Below are 19,903 nucleotides of genomic sequence, written 5' to 3'. Positions count from 1 at the left end.
AGTGGGTAGAAGTGCACGTTTCCCTGCCCGCGTCTCCCCCGCCCCCTGCACTGTTTATCTTTGCCAGCAAGGAGAGAGAGCAGGAGGTTCAGAGCCCCTGAACCTGTTTCACTTGCAAAGGACTATCATTCCTCTTTGTTCTGGGGGCCCGGGTAGGTCGTCCGCAGCACACACATTGACAGGCGCCTTTCTCTGCCCAGCTGCGGTCAGAACTGCGTGCAAATCGCCCTTGATTTCTCACCAGAGCTCAAAGCTCCCTGTTTGGTTTGTTCAGCCGCTCTCCCTGCGGGAGGAGGAGGAGGAGCAGGTGGTGTTCGGCTTTGAACTCGGTCCACATGCCCCAAGGATAAGTGAAGGTATCCTTTGGTCTTAACAAGGGAGTGGGGGGCGGAGAAGTCCCCTGCTCTGAGTTTTGCATTGGCCCGGAGCCAGGCAGGGGGAGCAGCGCGGCAGGCTGCAGTCGAAGGCTGGTGAGAGCCGCTGCAATCCCAGCCGCAGAGCACCCAGCCTTGATTCTGCCCAGAAGATTGTACTGTGGGTGGAAAAGAAAGGAGCCTTTCAGCCCCTCTCCTTTGGCCCGCACCGAGGCGCGGCTTTTTGCTGAGCGGCCGTTTCCGAGTTTCCTCTCGGAGTGATTGCTTTATGCCGTCCAGATGTGCACAAGGCGATGGTTCTGTGTTTCGGCTTCCCAGATGTGCCCAGCCAGGGAAAGGAGCTTCGGCAAACGCCGAGGCCTGTCTCTGTGGCCCTGGGAATCTGGAGAGCCCACAGAGCCGCCCTTGTGTGGAAATTACTGAGCTTAGGATCTAGTAAAGAGCTTAGGGGTCACCTGACTTCAGCCTCCTTATTTCAGAGCAGAAGACACCACGGCCCGGGGAGCTGTGACCTTCCCACTGCTGGCTGATGACCTGGGGCTGGGAGCGGAGGGGACGGCGGCCGTGCAGGAGCTCCTGGGCCCGCACCTGCGTGCATCCCTGTTTCGTGGCTCTCTGCACCCGGCACTCGTGCAGGTGCTTAGGACAGAGCGGTGAACAGAGATTCTGAGCTTGTTCTGATGCCGGGTAGGACATGGGGGAAGAGAGCGGACCATAACACAAGAAAAATGAGTACGTTGTACAGTAGGTTAGATGGTAGGAGTAATTCTTTAAAAAGGAAGGGGGCTCCTGGGTGGCTCAGTGGGTTAAGCCTCTGCCTTTGGCTCAGGTCATGATCTCAGGGTCCTGGGATCGAGTCCTGCATCAGGCTCTCTGCTCAGCAGGGAGCCTGCTTCTCTTCCTCTCTCTCTGCCTGCCTCTCTGCCTACTTGTGATCTCTATCTGTCAGATAAATAATAAAATCTTTAAAAAAAAAAAAAAAAAAAAAGAGGAGGAGAAGAAAAATCCACTAGGCTTAAAGGGGAGTGGAAGTGCTAGGCGGTTTGTAATTTTAGATACGGGGATGAGGGCAGATCTCGGTGGGAAGGCGACTCTCTTACAATGCCTGCAAATAACAAAATAGCTCAGAGTTTGGTAGCTCAAACCAGTAAGCATTATCTCACATTCTTTGTGGGTTTGGAACCGGAGAGTGGCTTTGCTGAGGGGTCCCTGCTCTGTGTCCCTCTTGAGGTTGCGGTCAAGGGTCAGCCAGAGCTGCACTTACCTGAAGGCCGGACAGGGCTGGAGGACCAGCTTCCAAGATGGCGGAGAACATGGCTGCTGGCCGGAGGCCTTCTGTCACGTGGGTGCCTCTGTGTGGCTGCTTGAGGGTCCTACGACACGGCAGCCGGCTTCCCCCAGAGCTAGTGGTCAAGAAACATGGACGAAAGCCAGGATGTCTTTGAGGACCTGGTCTTGGAAGAGTCGGATGGCCTAGTCTTTTTTTTTTTTTTTTTTTTTTAAAGATATTTATTTATTTATTTGATAGAGATCACAAGTAGGCAGAGAGGCAGGCAGAGAGAGAGGAAGGTAAGCAGGCTCCCTGCTGAACAGAGAACCCGATGTGGGGCTTGATCTCAGGACCCTGGGATCATGACCCGAGCCGAAGGCAGAGGCTTTAACCCACTGAGCCACCCAGGCGCCCCCGGCCTAGTCTTAAAAGCGGTGAAGAAGTGAGCTACAGATATCCAAGGAGGAATATTCCAGTAGAAACACCCAAAGCAGGAGCAACCAAGCATGCAGAGAGAAAAGGGCAGAGAGAGAGAGAGAGAGAGAGAGGCCAGACAGCTGGAGTGGAGGGAGGCAGGGAAGAGGAATAGAGGTCAGCGAGACGACAGAAGGCGGGGACACGTCGGTCATGGCGAGCCGACGGAAGGACCTGGGCTCTGCCTCTGCGTGAGAGGGGCAGCCCCAGCAGTTTGAAGCCAAGGGCCAGGTGTGGAGAGAACAGACGGGAGGGGCAGTGGGAGAAGCAGGGAGACCCGGCAGGGCGCTGCCACTATAAACCAGGCTGGAGATGGTGGCGGTCCCCACTCGGGCGTAGCCGTGGACGGGGTAGGAAGTGCCTCGATCTGTACAGGCTTAGAGGATAGATCCCCAGATCCCCTGTCAGGGCGTGTGTAAGGTGCTTGAGAGAGAGGCCACGAATGACATCAGGGTCGGTGCTCTTCCTTCCCCGAAGCCGTCACTGGCCGCTTTTCTCCCCAGCTTCTGTGGTTTTATACAGAGACGGCGTATGGGGGAGGCTTGGAACCTGGCTCGGGTTGCCTTATCGCGGGGGCCTGTGCTGTGTTCCTCAGAGTGTCACTTGCCCTCTGTGGGACCTTGGTTACTCTGTCTACAAAATAGAAAACAGACTTACAGCCCCCAAGTGAAAGAAGGAATAAATGTTTATAAAAGCGTTTACTTAAAGCTCTTCAGGCGCAAGTACCAGAATGCCAGAAAATATTTTAGTGGCTTGTCATGGTATTTTTCGTGCTGGAAAACAAAGTGTTTCTGGTGCCTCCCCTCCCCTCACGTGCTGCTCGTGCAGATGGAGGGACTGCAGCGTTCAGCGAATGAGACAGGAGTGCCGGGTGGCAGGGGAATGAAGGGAGGTATCCCAGGGATGACCCAACCCTGGGGGGGTCTCCAGACCTACCGTGCGGGGAAAACCACCCACATTCCAGGTTTGCAAAGTGTTCAGCGCCCATAACCCTCACGAGATCCTCCACCTGGGTCTTGTAGGGCCCCCTAAAGTATTTGCAGAACGTCCCCAAGCAGGAACTGCCAAGCGGAGCCATTGGAAGTGAAGACAGGGGCTCCTCTCGGAGAGCAGGGACCCCGGGGTTGCAGGCTCCTGGGGTGCTCGGCGTGTTCTGTTGGCTCGAGCTGAGTGTGGGTTTCGTGATGATCAGTAAGTTTCCAGAAATTCCTCAAGCAGAACTCTTAGAGTATGTGCTCTTCTCGGCATGTGCTTACAGCTGCAGTGAAGCCTGTTTATTAAAAGGCGATAGTTGTCGCCCTGGTATGAGCCCCACCCCCCGACCCCTGCCACCACCACCCAGGACCCGAAATCCTTCCATGAGAGCATCTGCGTTCTTGGCTAGAATGCATTGTCTTTAAAAATCAATTAGGGTTTTGTTGTTGTTGTTTAAGATTTACTTATTTATTAGAGATACAGCTGGGCAAGGGGCAGAGGGAGAACCCACAAGCAGACTCTGCACTGAGCAGGGAGCCCGATGCGGGGCTCGATCCCAGGACCCTGAGATCCTGACCTGAGCCGAAACCAAAAGTCGGATGCTCAACTGACTGAGCCATCCAGGTGCCCCTAAAAATCAATGACTTTCAAGGAGAACTCACCAATAAAGTGTTGCTATAGGACCCACGCTTCCTATCAATGAGCGGGTAAGAAGGTGTAGCTCGCTGTTTACGCAGCTAGAAGCACACAGCGTCTCTAGGCCTTTTCGCTCTCGGTTTTGCCTCTGAGCTGCTTCCTGCTGTGGCACGGAGCTGCCGTTCGCTGGTTCTCGTTGCTCTACATGATGCACGCGGTGAAAAGATCACTGCTTCTTTATTCCTTCGGGTCCTTAATGGACATTTGTTTAACTTTTGGTTTGGAGCTATTGATAGAGCTACTGCGAACCGGCTGGAGCCTTTTTATGAACACGTAAACACGCTGCTCTTGGGCACCTGCCCCCAGGCAGCCTCTCACCTGGCCTGTAGCTAGGACTGACTCATGTGCTGGGAGACTTCCCGGTGAAGAGCCCCAGGGCGTCCCTCGGGGAGGGAGAGGTCCCGTAGATACCCAGGAGGCCTCTCTGCTCTTCTGTGTGCAGCGGTGGCCTGAGTCACCCTCCTACACCACCCTGCCTCGTGGCTTGACTTCCCGGGGCTCTTCCCCGCCCTCTTGGAGAAGGGCCTCCTGACTTTAAGGGAAAGGATGGGTCATCTCGGCTTTCCAGCCTGGGCAATAAGCCTCCCAAAACCGAGAGAAGGGGGCGGGGGAAGGTCCCTTCCGTGCTAACCCAGCTCCATGGAGCAGTCAGGGCGCCGGCGGCCCCATGGGGAGCATCCAGCCCCTTCCCACCTGCGAGCTCGTCAGGCACCTCCAGCGGCAGCCCGAGTGGGAAGCCGGTGATGTCACCGGAGCCTGAACACTCGGGCCTTTCAGGGCAGGACGATAACAATCTAAACAGTATGTAAGGGCCCGCCGCACAAGAACACACACGCTCACGGCCCAGGGGAGGATCTGAGAGCCCGGGTGAAGCAGGGTTTGTCAGGAATATTTCGTTCTCCTTCTGTGATCGGCAGGCCGGAGAGTGTAACCCGGAGGGCAGGCTGTGGGTGGCAGGGGCGCTCTCCTGCCCGCCCTCAGGGAGATCGGTGACTCTCCCTGCCGGAGCCTCCAAGCGCAGAACTAAACCCGCTGCTGAGCACTATCCTGCGGTTGGGGTTCCAGCAGGAACGTCCCACCCCACCCTGGGGGGTGCCATTCACACAGCACACGGAGTGCGCAGCTCGTCTGGGATCGTGCAGCTCCGAGTTCCCCGAGCTGCTGCCTTGGGAATGAGGGGGCAGAGTTCCCGTCGTTCCTCAGTGTCAATTTGACCCTGAATCCCAGGAGTCTGTCCAGCCGCTGCTGAGTCCCCAAGAAGACTCCGCTCCACCGAGCCTAGGAATTCTCAAGTGACACCCATGAGATCGGATGTTGTACTCGCCGGTCCGGATCATTGTTTCTGGTGTTCGGGTACTTGGCAAGGAAGCCAGCTCACCTGAGCTGTTGATTCCCCCCCCCCCCGGGGAAGGGGTGTGCAAGCAGGGCCGATTTGCCACTAACTCCGTTCCCCCCATAACCCCACCCCCCCCACGGAGAAGTTCTAGTGTCTGCGATGTTTTGGTTATCAGGACAGGGAGGATGCTCTTGGCATCGGGTGGGTAGAGACCCGTCGCACAGTGCCCGGGAGAGCCCCTACAGCAAAGAATGGTCTGACCTAAAACGTCTGCAGTGGCGAGGCTGAGAACACCTGCTGGAAAGATGTTCCAACCCCCTGAACTCTGGAGGTCTCTGCTTAATGCCTCCTCAGTCTGGCCTTTTCTCGTTGCCTCCAGAGAGTGGGCTCAGCCTGTAGAGCGCTGCTGAGTGGGCGTAAGGCAGCACCTGCCTCCCTTGCTGGGGACCAGAGCCTGGGTCACCCTCTCTCCTGGATGGTTTGATGAGTCTGTGTGAGGCCCAGAGGACCCCAAGTATGTGACCATTGTCACTTTGTGGCTGGGTGACTTTGGGGACAGCTGCTTGTGCATCAGCTTCTCCATCTGTAAAATGGGGATATTGAGGTCGGGAGGGCGAAGGGTGTTGCGACATGTAAAACACCCGCAGCCACGCCCGACACTCCTACCGCCTGCTTCAAGTGGTAGGGACGATGGTTTCCATTCCAGCTGGAGGACCTTAGGCACCTTCTGATGGGCGTAGTGTCTGGAGGTGGCAGATGAGAGATGAGCGGACTTTGGCCACGGGTCATTGCTGCGGGGACTGTGTGCTGTGCTGCTGCCCACAGGACACATGCCTAAAGCTCTCCCCAAGTTCAAGGCCTGAGACGTTAAGTGAGAGATCTGAGTGGACACAGGCAGTAAGTGGATCTCAAGGGAACCCTCCAAGCGTCTCATTCAGCATGGGAGTCTGCCTCCAACGGTGGGCTGGACACCCCTGGGGTACATCCCCACACTTGGCCTTGGGGAAAGCCCTCGGGTGGGGCCGGGGCCGGGGCCAGGGCACTGAGTACTCGGGTTTTCCCCCGAAAGCCAGCAGACGCGGTGGACTGTGATGTTTTCCCGTGCACAGGAACAGTTTTTACAAGAGTGATGTCCAGGAGAGCTGGCCTGTGACTTCTGTACATGTCGTGTGTGTGTGTGTGTGTGTGTGTGTGTGTGTGTGTGTGTATGTGTGTGTGTGCCTATGTGTGCACACACATATGTGGGCGTTGAAGTGGGGGAAGGGGCAAGAAAGAAGGCCTGGATGGCGCCGGGCTTGCTCTGTTCCTTCTTCCCATAGTTCGTGCCTCTCCCAGTCTCTCTCTGTCCATTAAAAGGATCCCCATCCTTCTAAGTCCATCACGTTCTGTCTCAGATCATCGTCCTCTCCTGGAATGTTCTCCGTGGGGTGCTTCATGCTTCCCCTACAGCCTAGAGCTCGTTGGGCACCATCCTCTAGTTCTTTGTAGATGGGGCTTTGCCCCCGATTCCACTGTAAACTCCTTGAAGATGGTGGGGGGGCCCTTCCTCTCATCTCTCTTCACCTGTGACGTAAGCTCTCGCCCGTAGCCAGCGCTCAGTGGCAGATTCAGAGTCACCCTGGAGAGGGGGCTCCCGTCTGGCCGTCAGTTCCTACAGCTGGCCTTGGTCCTGACCAGGGGGAGGTCACGGAATCAAGACGGCTGGGGAGCACGAGCTGGTGTGGGGTTGGGAAGGTCACCGGGTGGTGTGGGCACCCCAGAACCCGAGGGCCACCTTGCTGGGACCCTCCAGCGGTTTTGATGGCAAGACCCCCCTCAAGCCCCACCGGCTCTCGGCTGGGGGCTGTGACCGGCGCTTCACAGTGAATGTCCACAGAAGAGCCCCGAAAAGGAGGGGAGTTTGTGTCTGGGTCACGGACAAAGTGAAGGCCAAGTTGCATATAGCTTGCTCTGGGTCATGGTGGCACAGCTGCGGGTCCCCCCCAGGTCGGTCTGGCATACCCACTGGCTGTCACACCATCTCCAAAGACATGCACCTTCCCTGTGCCTTTGTTTCTCCCTTAGCCATGAAGGTGTTGAGCAATGGGGCCTCCGACGGCCCCGTAACCCGAATGTTCTCTGACTTTTACTCTGGGGGCCGAGGAGGAGGAGGAGGAGGAGGGTGCGGATGAGAACCCGGGCCTGGTCGAGAGGGAATAGGGTCAGGCCACTAGCTGCTTCCAGGCCTCTAAGAAAAAGCAGAAACCACTGCCCACCAGGTTGGGCTTTCTTCCTGTCTCTCATCTCTTGGGATCGGTGATATCTGAAGATAAGGGCAGGGAGTCCCCTCCTAAGCAGGAGCCCACAGGCCAGCATTGCCCTTACCGGGCCCCAGCCCCCCCTCCACCACTACCCTCCACTCTCGCTCTGGATGCTCTCCCTGTGGATGGCCTTTCCCGGCCTTTCTCTCCCTTCCCTGTTCATCCTGGTCCAGCTCAGGTGACAGATCGCTGTGGGGCTTGGCTGGACACCAAAGGGAAGGGGTGCCTGCGGGGGGAGAGCCTGTGGTTTCTTCGCTTTAATGAGCCCTTCATCCCACCTCCCTCTCCCTGCCGCTAATTTGCCCCAGTCTAGACTGGCGATGGTGTCTTTGTGCTCCCTCTGGGAAGAACAAAACACAGAACACAGCAGCCTCACTGTCTTGGGAAGGCCAAGGTTGGGGTTTTCCCCCTTTGCTTTTGAATCCTGTGTGGAATCTTCGTAGCCTGTCCTGGAAAGGAAAGGAAACCTCTCATCTGGGCTTTTCCCTCCCCAAAGCTGAACACAGGAGGGCATGGCTCACCACACCCCACTCCCTGGGGACGCAGCAGAGAGGGGGCTGGGCGGGTCACGTGGCGCCCGGGGAGAGCAGAGTAGGGCTGCAAGAGAGAGGGGGCCTCTGGGGCTTCCTTTCCTGGCGGGCTGCCCCCTTGCACCTCCTTGACCGGGCCCCAGCCTGCTGACCTAGCCCCCCCTCCCCACCGCCCCACTAAGTCTGCTCCAAGCCCGTGCTCCCATGGGACCAGCCCTGCTTCCCTTCTGCTCCTTCGCCCTCAGCCCCTAGGAGCCCCTCTCTTCTGTCCTTGCTGTTGCTATGCCGTCTCCCCAACATCACCCCCACTTTGCTGCTCCTGTTCTTTGTTCTCCAGGAGCCTCTCCGGCCCCCCCCCCCCAGTTTTGGGATCTCGTATTTAGGAAGGACCCAGCTGTGCCGGCAGCTGGTGCCTTCACAAGGAGCCACCAGTGTCCTCGGCTCCCACCTGGGGCCACCCCAGTGATGCTGGGTGTCAGGATGGCAGAGAAGGGGCTCCCGGGTCGGAGGTGGGCATGGCCGTGAGCCCTGTCCTCACCCATTTTGGTGCTGTCTAGGTCATCGGCTCTCAGTGCTGGCAGCGCTTTCTCCAAGTCTGCGATCTGGAGCCCGACACCGGAGCGATCCCCTGGACTCTCCAGGCTGGGCCAAGGCCTCGGTGTTTGCTAACGCGTGGCCAGGGCCAAGGGCTCTGGGTTTTATTTCAGCCCCTGAGCCGATGCAAGTGACGATGTGGAATGGGGTTGCGGAGGGGACCGAGTCCTCCTGTTGGCCGCCCCTGGCTGGTTGATGGCTCACCGACGCAGGGCATCCGACGGAGCCGGGGGACGTGGGGGCGAGCACGTGTGCACGCGACGAGCAGAGCAGAGTTAAGAAGCGACTCATGGGAAGAGGGGAAGAGTGGCGAATCCGCGACGCGGCCCTCGCTGGGGTCGGGGGGTGGCAAAGGAGCCCAGGAGCGCCCAGGGGAGATGTGGTGCTCACCGGACGAGGTGGTGCCTGCTGAGGACGGCCTGGCAGGACCCAGAGGGCGTGTACCTGTTTGGGCTGGAAGCACCATACCAGAGCCAGGGCAGGGCCGAGGTGATGTGGCTCGCCAGGGATAGAAGAATGGGGTTTCTGTGCCGCTTATCAGGACGGTGGCTCCCGGACAGGATGTGGAGGAGGCTTCCACAGTCTGCCTGGCGGGTAGCTGCAGTCAGGGCTGCGTCACCCTGAGGACTTTGGACGGGAAGCCCCACCTCTGACTTGCTGGTGACATGGGGCTGGCCTCTCCGGGGTCAGGCTGGGGCATGGCGCGCGCCTACCTGGGAACATGGCGGGGTAGACGGTGGCCGTGGGCAGCGAGCCCACCACCGAGTGCTGTTTCCACGGTCAGCAAAAGGATACAAGGACTGGGCGGACGCTTTGATCTTTCTCATGAAAGAAATCTTAGATGCAGGGCTTTGCAAAAGGTCAAGAAAGCAGGTTGTAGTCACCTATCCATTTGAGGGGGCGGCGGATACTGGAAAAGTGTAGGAGGAAAAGGATCACCCCTTTGAGGGGCTCTTTGAGAAGGCACGGCAGAGGTCCGTGGAATATTGGCAAATGAACCCTTAGGTTTCATTTCTTAAAAAGGAAGGTATTTCAAATGCCCCTGCTCCTGAAATAGGAACTCGGGGTCAGCGCAGGCCATGACACTGACGGCGGAAACCTCTAGGACAAACTGTATTTCTATCCAGGGCTGGTGGGAGCTTATAGGGTCCTATAGCTCAAGAGGGCTGGACAGTGTGATCCAAAGCTGGGTTTGGAGTCCCGGACCTGGGACCCAAGAAGTGAGAAGTGAGACTCTTGACCCTGATCCCAAGGCCGGTCCTTTTCACCCTCTGTGGACAGTGGGCAGTGTGTCCTTGAGCCTGACCACTTCCCAGAGCCCAGCCCCTCCATGTCCCACAGGAGCAGAGGAGAGAGGATCACGGTGAGCACCACAGGGGCCCAAAGAAATGTGGTACCAGGGCCAGACCCTCAGAATCGGCAGGATAGCCAAGCCCAGGAGATCGGTGTCTCTGTTCAGTACTCCCGCGCCCCGCTTCTGAGGTTGCTTCTTAATAAAATGCCGTGTCCCCCTCCCCATGCTGCAAGGGAATAAAGCCACAATATTCCAAGCACCTGACACGTGCTGGGGACTTTCCAGGCACGAGGTCACTGGGCCACACGGCCGTGCGCAGTCCTTCGTGGGAGAGGTTACCATTCCCGGGCAAGCCCGGCTGTGTTATTCATGAGGATCTGAGCTGTCCAACAGTAAATGATTTGCACAGAATTATGCAGCTAACGTGGCAGACCCCCAGGTCACCCTCACGCCCAGCCAGCACGTTCTCTGTCCACTGTGGCGGCAGAAAGATCAAACAGCCCTGGGGACCAGGTCTGCGTCGGCCCCTTCTTCTCTGGTGTCCTGCACCTCCAGGCATGCTCTAACCTCTCTCCTTCCTGCACCTGCCACAGGTCTTACCTGGATCTCTCACACCCAAGGAATGGCCCTGGATCTAGGCCGGGGGTCCTGTGGGCGGGGGGGCACTGCCTTCATGTGCCTTCTTGCTCTTTCAGGAATTTAGCCATTGGAATCGGGATCCAGAACTTCCCAGAGGGCCTGGCTGTCAGCCTCCCCTTGCGAGGGGCCGGCTTCTCCCCCTGGAGAGCCTTCTGGTAAGTGCTCCACAGTGTCCACTGTTGGGGGTGGGGGTCGTGTCTGATGTAAAGCTCAGAGCAGCCCTTCGCACAGGCTTCCTTCTCCGACAGCCACCTCTTCTATCCCAGAAGTGACCTGGGAGCGTCTGCTCAAAGGACAACCATCTCTTTGAATCATGCATCCCCAGGGGTGGAAGGAAGCTCAGGAAACACATCTCTTGACCTTTGACCTTTACATAAGCAAGCCCCAGTGGTCATGTTTCCTATTTCAGAATGCCTCCAGCCACACCCTCCCAGTGTTGGGCTCCCCCCCATCAAGTAGGGTCTACTCTCAATGTCACACGCCCTTCCGTAGGCCCATCTGAGCGCAGCCAGTCCCCAAGAGTCATGACATTGGCCCTGGTCAGAGCCCTTGTCAACATGAAGACCAGGACTGTGTTAGCCGGGTCTGGGAGATGATGCCTCTTGCACTCAGAAAACTTCACGCTGTCATAGTCCCCGTGGCCTTTCTCGTCTTTTCCCTAATGTTATTTTTTCAGTGACATGTAAGGTGAGTCCTCAGTTTTCAGAGGGGAGAACCGTGGCCCAGAGTGTCCGATGACCAGTTCTCGGTGGTGACTCTGAGACCAGAAGTCGAATTTGGCCCTCAACTCAGGACTCTGAGCGCCAGAATACCTCTTTGTTGAAATAATCGCTGCTCTAGGATGTTCAGTGAGGGCATTTTAAAAGACTGCTAATAACAACAATTTAGAAATGCCTTCCATTTTATGGGACCTTATGACTTACAAGTTCTTACACATACTTAAATTATTTTATTTTACTCTCTTGTCTCTTTCTCCATTGTTGGTGTCTACAGAACAGAGGACAGGGCAAGGGCAGGGCAAGTGGCCTTAAAGATTTGGTTCGAATGTGAGCTCCAGGAGCCCCGAAGCTGTGACTGTTGTTTCATATGGGGAGCACCCTGGGATAGGAGGCGAGGGAACGGGAGTGGGGGCCTCATGGTCAGCGTCTGGACCCCCGAGACTAAACTTAATTTCTTCTTCACCCAGTCTGGGCTTGACATCAAACTCACTTTTTTCCCCAGAAGTGACAAAGCCAAGGCCAGGAATTATACACACACCAGAGCTGGAAGTCTGCTGACCCATCCACACAGCCTAAATCAGGAAGTGGTGTTCCCCTTAGAGGGTCCTGCAGTGTAGACAGTGTCTCCCCCATGCCAACTGTCTGCTCCTGCTCAGGGAGAAGCGGCAGGGAGAGGGGGAGCTTCATAGTCCTGTCCTGTTGCTGGGGAGGCCCACTGGGCAGGAAAATGCCCCTGGGCATTTCTGGGTTTCCCTAGCCCCATTTTACAGTCGGAGAGATTGAGGCTCACAGGCGGTATATCTCGCCAGATGCCCACACCAGGGATCGTGGGAAAGATGTCCCAGCTCTCTTGTCTGTTGGTATTCAACCCAATAACTCGCTGGGCTCAGCTACGGGGACCAGGTACCCGCTTCTCTCCTGCTCTCCGAATCCTCAGGGCTCATGCAGGCTCCTGTTTCCATGAGGGCCCCTGTGACGTCAAGCAGCAGAGGCCCACTCTCACTTGCTCAAACTCACTTTTTTTTTTTTTCCTCCCCAAGAAGAAATCTCACCTTAATCTGAGATAGGGGTAGTGTAGAAGCCACCCTCAGTAGACACCTGGCCAGGTAGGTCCTCAGCAGAGGGGAGGGAGTGCAGCTGCCTTGGAAGGGGTGCCAAGGTGGCTCGAACCCCCAAAGCCTGTGGGCACAGCCATCCTTGGGAAACACCATTCCTAACCAGGGTCCTGCCGGTCAAGGGACAAAGCCGGCATCGGCTAAGAATGGGTAGAGAACACGTGGTGGTGTATCTGCACAGTGGGCTATTACTCATAAAAGGAAGCGAGCGCCCATATGTGTTACAGCACGGGTGCCCCTTGAGAACATTCTGTGAGATGAAATACGCCAGCATTGCATGAGTCCCTTTATATGAAATACCCAGAATAAGCAAGTCCATAGAGACAAAAAAAAAAAAAGCACATGAATGGTTGCCGGGAGCTGGGGGAGGGAGGGAGGGAGTGGCTGTGATTGGGTATGGGGTTTCCTTTTGTGGTGATGAGAATGTTCGGGAACCAGGTAATGGTGATGGTTGCACAACCCCGTGACTATGCGAAAACCACGAACTGTACATGTGAAACGGGTGTGCCCTGTGGTATGTGAGTTAGAGCTCCATAATGCTATTGTGGAAAACAGACAGTGCGGAAAATTTAAAACCCTACAGGACATGCGGGAGGGGGCACCTGCCGTGTTGGAGGAGGTCGGGGAAGAAGGAAGGGGCCAAACACCCAACACAGCCCTTTTGCACGGCCAGGCACAGATTCGACGTGGAATGACGTGGCTCATTCCCCTGTTTTCTGGGGCTGAGTCAGCAGTCCGAGTGCGCTGGCTGCCGGTCTGCTTGGCCCTGCCCGTGATGGTACGTGTCTCTGGTCTCTCCTTAGGTACGGGCAGCTGAGCGGCATGGTGGAGCCGCTGGCCGGGGTCTTCGGTGCCTTTGCCGTGGTGCTAGCTGAGCCCCTTCTGCCCTACGCCCTGGCCTTTGCTGCTGGCGCCATGGTCTACGTGGTCATGGACGACATCATCCCCGAGGCTCAGATCAGGTTGGAGAGCGATCCGTCCCTCATCTGCCCCTGGACACTTTCCCAGTCCCAGGGCCTCAGCCTCCAGATCTTCCCTTTCTTCATTTTTGCTCCCCACCCCTTCCAACCCCCTCCCAAGATCATCCCACCCCCTTCTCAGCTGTGCTGTTTGAAATGAAAGAGAGCGGAGCAAGGGGCAGGGGGCTGGAGAGACGGACCCGCCACACTAGGCAAGAGGATTCACACTCCACTCACCCAGATGATCAGTTTTGTGTCTTGTCCCTTTCTCTCCCACCCCTCTCTTTCTGGATTTTTCTGGGGCTGGAATGAGGGGAGAGGTGAGCTCTGATAGCCAAAGCGATCCATCATCGTCTCATTGTGCTGCTGTGGGTCAGGTGTCAGGGGGTAGGGGCACCCTTTCTTTGTTTCATTTGGTTTTTCTAGCCAAATGATGTTGAGTCCAGTTTAAAAGGTCAGACCCAATAATATCGTCAAGAATTTAATTATTCAAGCATAGGCTCCAGAGCCACGAGAGGTATCTTTAGGCAAGTTACTGCTGTGTGCCTCAGTTTCCCCACCGGTAACAAGGGAATCGTGGCAGGACCAATCTCCTGTGATCACTCTTTGGGGTTACATGAGTTAGTTTGTCTGGCATGTAACAAGCCCCAAGAAATGTTACTTGTCAATATTAATGTTCTTATTAATCAGAGTGGTGTACATTCTGTTGGAGTTGGACCTCACAGGGGATGCTTTCAGCTTGGATGGTGTCCCGGAGTACATTAAGGTCTTCCTTCCCTTCCTTCCTAGTGGTAACGGGAAACTGGCCTCCTGGGCCTCCATCCTTGGATTCGTGGTGATGATGTCCCTCGACGTTGGCCTGGGCTAGGGCTGAGAGGCTTCGGACCCCAGGAAAAGCGGTGCCAGGAAACCACAATGGTTGGCTTCAGTGAGACTACAAGCCTCTTTCTCTACATTAAAACACTTTTCCTTTCTCGCCTTTTCATCTCATTATCCTGATTGACTCTGATGATCATAAGATAATTTTTACTGTTCTTTGGAGGGAGATCTTGGTTTTATTTAGAATGTCAGGGTGTCATGGAACTCCAGATTTTTGTTCGGCCACTGCATAGAACCTTTCTTCAGTGGGATTAACAAGGACACACAGATCAGGAAGTCTCCGCTGTCCCCCCCTTTGGTCTTCTTGCTGGGCTCAGTGGTAGCGCCTCCAGGTCACCACCGGCAAGAGCAAACAAGCCGCCAGGAGAGAAGCCTCCTAAGCAGTTTTGCCTTGTGACTCGGAGCAGTATGGCCAGGACATCTCTCCTCTGTTCCTCCTGATCATCTACTCATGAGACCGGAACTAGAACGTCATGGACCGAGCAACCCACGCTCCAAGATCCAGCTAGCCCAAGAGGACTATGCCTTTCCTCTCCGTCCCAGGAGGGAGATGCTGTATGGGAGAGGACACAGACAAAGGGAGGGAAATAAGTTAGTCTTTCTTTCTTTTTTACATTTTTTTAAGGCAAAGATTGACACTATTGCTGTTAAGGGAATTAGGGAATTCAGACAACTATGAACTATGATCAGAGACCTCTGCTTTCTACAGATTCCGGAACAAAAGGGTTTGTTATGGTGTCCAAATCCTCTAGACATTTATTTTGGTAAGTTTATAGCCTTCAGTTTTCCCAGAGACTTGGGGACACCAGCGGACGGCTGGAACTGAGACCCTCAGGTAGTTATGGATCGAGCCACTTAAGCTAACATTTGGAATCTGCCGTAGGTCCTTCCCTGTTGACCATGTGACTTGCACCTGACCGTGAACCCTTAGGCTGTCACAGGCTTTGCTGGAGTTTGGCCCAATTGTTTAGGATGAAGAAGGGAGAAGGTGTCAGAAGAAAAAGATTTTTTTTACATTCCCCTTGTAGGGTAAACCCTAGCCAAGTCATCATCCTGAAATGACTCTAAAGGATGACTTGAACTAGACTAGAAGCTAGTCTGCTCCTTCCTCTACTAGACTAGAAACATGTAGTTTCTCCAACAGGGGTGATAAATTTGTCTGCTTCAAACAGAGTGAAGGCCTGCTGTCTTGATTGGTCAGAGGAGCATGTGGGACCTTGAGTGGGCTCTGCCAGCCAGCCAGGCAGCCCAAGACCCAGGCGTTCGGGTGTTGTGTTTATCAATGCCGGCCCTCTGAGTTTACATGTTGAATTGCTTCCAAGGGTGAATTCCCTGCTCTGTGAATGCTCTAAGACCTCAAAGGCCAACCTTATGCTGGGCGTGGGTATGTTCTTCTGGAGCACTGATGATCACAATGGAAGACACATTCAGAGGTTCTGATTGGTTGAAATGAATGGGTTTGTTGGTTGGTGTTTGAGTATGTTTATGTCATGTATGTAGTTCTACATAATGCAGACTTTCTGATGGACAAGACCTCATAACTGTGATTAATATCAATAAAGGGGATGTTGTGAATGAGCTGTGTTCCGTCTCTAAGCTCCTTCCTGCCAGAGTTGATACTGTGAGAGCTAACTAAAGTTAGTCCCAACATCTCCCCTACCTAATATCAGTAGAAACAAAGGAAAGAGCCCTGAAGAGATAGGCTGGTTAGATTCATGGTTGCCAACAACAAATCCAACTCCAGCTAACTTAGACGGGAATTTAACAGAAGGCCCTTGGGAGCTCGTAAGACCGGTAGGAGAAATGATTTCGAAGATGGGCTGGATCCAAGAAAGCTAGAGATCTGAGACCATGACCCAATTACATCTCAAAAACAGCTTGGTTTGGGTGCCACAGCCCTCGATGCTGGTCCCTGGACACTGAAAACCACTCCTCAAAACTGCTTCTCCTGGCTTCTACCACCGCCACCCTGGGGATGAACTCTAAACTCACCCTGATTCTTGGTGTCCTGGCTCCAAGACTTCTCTGCCTCTTCCAATTGGTAATGGAATTCTAGGAATATGTTAGATGGCCCATACATCACACGTGACCCTCGATACTTCAGGACAATCACCTGGAGTCCCGTGCTTCTCATGCTAGCACAGTAACCCCAGGATCTCTCTAAAAATTATATGTGAGTAAAACCAGACTCATTTAGACTTCTGTTCTTCCCTCCCGTGTTGACAAATCTATCCCTACACATATTTCCTCCCCGTCTGTCAGTAAAATTAGAAAAATCCTGAAATTGTGTTGGTTTCCAATACTCATTGTCCCCAGTTTGGGTTTGCCACTGCCCTTCCTTCGGAGGCATGCTGGGCTCCAACTCTGGCCATTTCTGGAACCAGTACAGGGTAGTGTATGAGGAGAACTGGCTTTCTCTTGCAGGGCAACTCCTTCGGGCAGAGCATTTACAGTGTCTTCAAGAATGTTCCAGAAGACCGACCGGAGGAAGGGCAGTGTATTTCAGCTGACAAAGGAGGCTCTTTGAGGATTTAGAATTCAGAAAATTCCAAGGTTTTCAAATCCTCCTGTATAGCTCTGTTTTGCTTTTCCGGGCCCCACTGCTTCCTGACCAGTGTCTTCTGTGGAAAAGCTGTCACTTTACCAGCACAGACATTCAGCCGTTATGCGCTGGGATTCGATTTTGCAGGTGACTTTCTACTTCTCTCAGCCTCACAGACACGAGAGGTAAGAGGATATTTAAGAACAGTCGTAAGAGATCTCTAGGTTTCCGTCTTTTCCTTGAGCTACTGTTTCAGGACTGGAGCATACAAGTGTGTTTTCTCTAAGCTGCTGGCACTGCCTCTCAGTCCTCCTCTCCTGTTTGATGGAGGAAACCTGTTCCCCCAAGGCTTTGTCTCTGATGGGCCCTTCATTCCAGGTGCCCGTAGTTGAGAGGCAGGGGTGGGTATTAGCCTCTGGGTCTTCGCTGGGGACCTGTCATTGGCATTCCCAGCCTGCTGCTGTGAGGGAAGGACCAAAAGGCCACTAGGTGAAGACTGGGGGCGGGACAGCAGGTTGCACCCTCCTCGCCGTCTTTAAAGCTCGATCTCCATATTAGTATTGCCCCATTTTGCTGACAAGGAAGGTGCGGTCCCAGAAGCCTTACTCTCACCAAGGCGGTGGGCAGGTTTGCTTCTGCTTTGCGCGGAGGACGGGGTCTTGGGAAGCCACAGGCATGGGTTTTCCCAGCTCTCAGGTCCTCTCCCCGCTGACTATGTGCCCTGGTCAGCCGCCTGGCCCGCAGGTGCCACCCACCTGCACCGCCACGTGAGGCTGGGCTGCCTGCGCGGGCGCACGTTCTGGGGCGCGGCGGGTGCCGGGTCACCGCGAGCCTGCTGGGCGGATCTCCCCCGGGGCTCCTGGCGCGGCGCGGGCGCGGGTCCCAGGGCTGGCTCCGCTGGCGGCGGACCACAGTTTACCTGCGTGGGGCGGGGCCGCGGCTGAGGGGGCGGGATCTCGGGGCGGGGCGGGGCTCCCAGGACGCGCTGGGACCCGCCCCTCTCGGCCGCCCACCTGCAATGAACTTACCCTGCTGTGGCTAGGTCGTTTTGGCTCCACCAAAGGAACCCCTGGCTTCCCGGCACTCCTTGCTGTCTGCAGGCCTGTCCCTTGCAGGGGTGGACCCGGATTTGGGGGATCCGAAGTTTATACAATGTAAGGAGCGCTCTTTGGGGAAAATAAAGGACACACACACGCGATTAGGCACAGGGCTTTGGAGGGGGCACCTGATCCCAGCGTCCCAGCGGTTCGGGCCTCACTGGCTTTAAGGTAAGTTCCCTTCTGTAGGTACAGCCCGAGCTGTAACTGGCCCTGCCTGACAGTGCTCGGGGATCTTAGAGGTTCCAGAACTTCGGGAGTCGTGTTGAGCGGGTTCACTCGCGATCATCTTCCGAACGCAGCCCCGCCCCGCAGCTGTGACTAGGGGTGGGCGCGTGTTCGCAGGTGGGAGGCATCCTGGAAGGCAGCTGGAAGAAGCGGTTCCCTTCTTCCCGCAGGAAGCAGGGGCAAGGCTGGCCCTTGGCTGCCCCGAGCTAGGGTCAGAAACAGCAACCCTAAGCCCTCCTTGGGATCCACTCAACCCTCTTCCTTTCTAGTTCTCCTTCTCTTGACAGTGCCTGGGCTTTGCCAGCGACTTAATAGCAAAGGGGCCCCACCTCGCCACTGTCTGTCCCCAAAATCTGTCGCTGCTATCAATGGGGCTTCTGATGGTGCTGCTCAGCCTTGGGATCCGCGTGCATCCTGAGGGCACTGGCTATGCCCTGCGTTCCAAGACATGGAAGACACTGGTGGATGGATGAGTGAAAAGAGCGGCTGCATCATGTCGGCCCAGGGCAAGGCCTAGGATCCGTTCTGCACAGGCAACACCTTGGGACCTGTGTCCCCGCACCGCTAGGTTCCTCCCCAGATTAAAAGATCAGACCGGAAATTGGCATCTCCTCTGATGTCTTCGCCCCCTCTGGCAAACTTGGGACCATAATGTGAACAAGTCTTTTAGTGGCCTTGTTGTCTAGCAGGGCGGGCCATGTGTCTATAGAGTTTGGAGTTGGTGAGGACCGAGCTCTGGGGCTTAAGGCCAGGCTTAGGTCCCTTCACCGATGGCAAGCCAGGACCTCCAAGATGTCTAGGATGTGTCAGGAAGAAGGAAAAGGTAGAACATGCCTGGGGTGGGGGGAGCGTGCAGAGTGAGGGGAGACCCTTCAGCATAGTTTGGTTCTACTTTCCAGGTGTACAGTAAGGGTGTTGGAGGTGTACCCCCCTCTGTGACCTTTTAGCTTTAGGCTTGGCTATTTAGGGCTGGATATGCACCTGGGTCTGTGGTCCACGCTGGTCCCCCTCGCACTGTGGAGGGTGTCCCATTGCGAAGAACCGTCAGCTGTTTTAGGACTAGTAGTTCGATTTGTTTCTCATCACATCTGCTCCCTTTCTGCTGCTTCAGCGAAAATGCTGATCAAATTGACTATTTGAGATTACGGCAAATATAAAATTGGTCATTTACTAACAAGTCCATAATATAGATTAAAAGAAAAAAGACCTGATTCTCTTAAATAAATGGTCCATGAATCTGTAGATTTCTTCCCTGGGGGTGCTGGTCATATTTAGTAGCATGGTGGGAGATGGTCCCTGTGTTCGTTTTCTCGTGTCGTATAACTACCACCAGCTATGTGGCTTAAAGCAACCCACATCCTTGTTTCCATTTCTCTGGATCAGGGGTCTGGATGTGGTTTTAGCTGGATCCTTTGCTCAGGGTCTCACAAGGCTGCAGTCAGAGTGTTGGCTGGGCTGTGTTCTCTGGAGGCTCGACTGGGGAAGAGTCCACTTCCAGGCACAGGCGGGTGGTTGGCAGAATTCAGTTCTTGGCAGTTGGAGGACGGGGGGCCTAGCTCCTTGCTGACTGTTGGCTGTGGGCATCCCTTAGCTCCGAGGGGCCACTTGTGGTTCCTAGAGGCCACTCACAACTTCTTGGCCCGTGGGCTTTCCCAACATGGCTGCCTACTTCATCAAACCAGCCTCTGCAGGAGTGGGCTCACAAGAGGGAGTCTTATGTAATGTAGCAGAATCACAAGAGTGACGTCCTGTGACCTTTGTCATGTTCTCTGGGCTCATAAACCCAGGTCACATGAGATGATTTCACACCATCACGTTGTTCTTTTCATCAATCAGGCTAGGCGTGATGCAGCAGACCACATGGGTAGGATGTGACTTTATT

The 19,903-nt window shown here is 55.1% G+C and overlaps 1 protein-coding gene across 13 annotated transcripts in view; it reads left to right on the top strand.

Annotated features, from left to right (window-relative positions):
- The window catches only part of SLC39A11 (solute carrier family 39 member 11), a 395,845-nt gene extending 380,113 nt beyond the window's left edge, over positions 1 to 15,732 (top strand). For all 13 annotated transcript variants that reach the window (XM_082707643.1, XM_082707642.1, XM_082707637.1 and 10 more), the window contains 3 exons: positions 10,539 to 10,637; positions 13,120 to 13,278; positions 14,065 to 15,732. In XM_082707643.1, the coding sequence (XP_082563769.1) occupies positions 10,539 to 10,637; positions 13,120 to 13,278; positions 14,065 to 14,143 (337 nt within the window). In that variant the 3' untranslated portion in view covers positions 14,144 to 15,732. The remainder of the gene's footprint in view (positions 1 to 10,538; positions 10,638 to 13,119; positions 13,279 to 14,064) is intronic.
- Positions 15,733 to 19,903: the final 4,171 nt, after the last annotated feature.

This window comes from Mustela nivalis (assembly GCF_964662115.1).
Source record: "Mustela nivalis genome assembly, chromosome: 17".
Lineage (NCBI taxonomy): Eukaryota > Metazoa > Chordata > Mammalia > Carnivora > Mustelidae > Mustela > Mustela nivalis.
The sequence above is the reverse complement of the archived record's forward strand: the minus strand, read 5'-3'. Positions and strand labels throughout refer to the sequence as shown.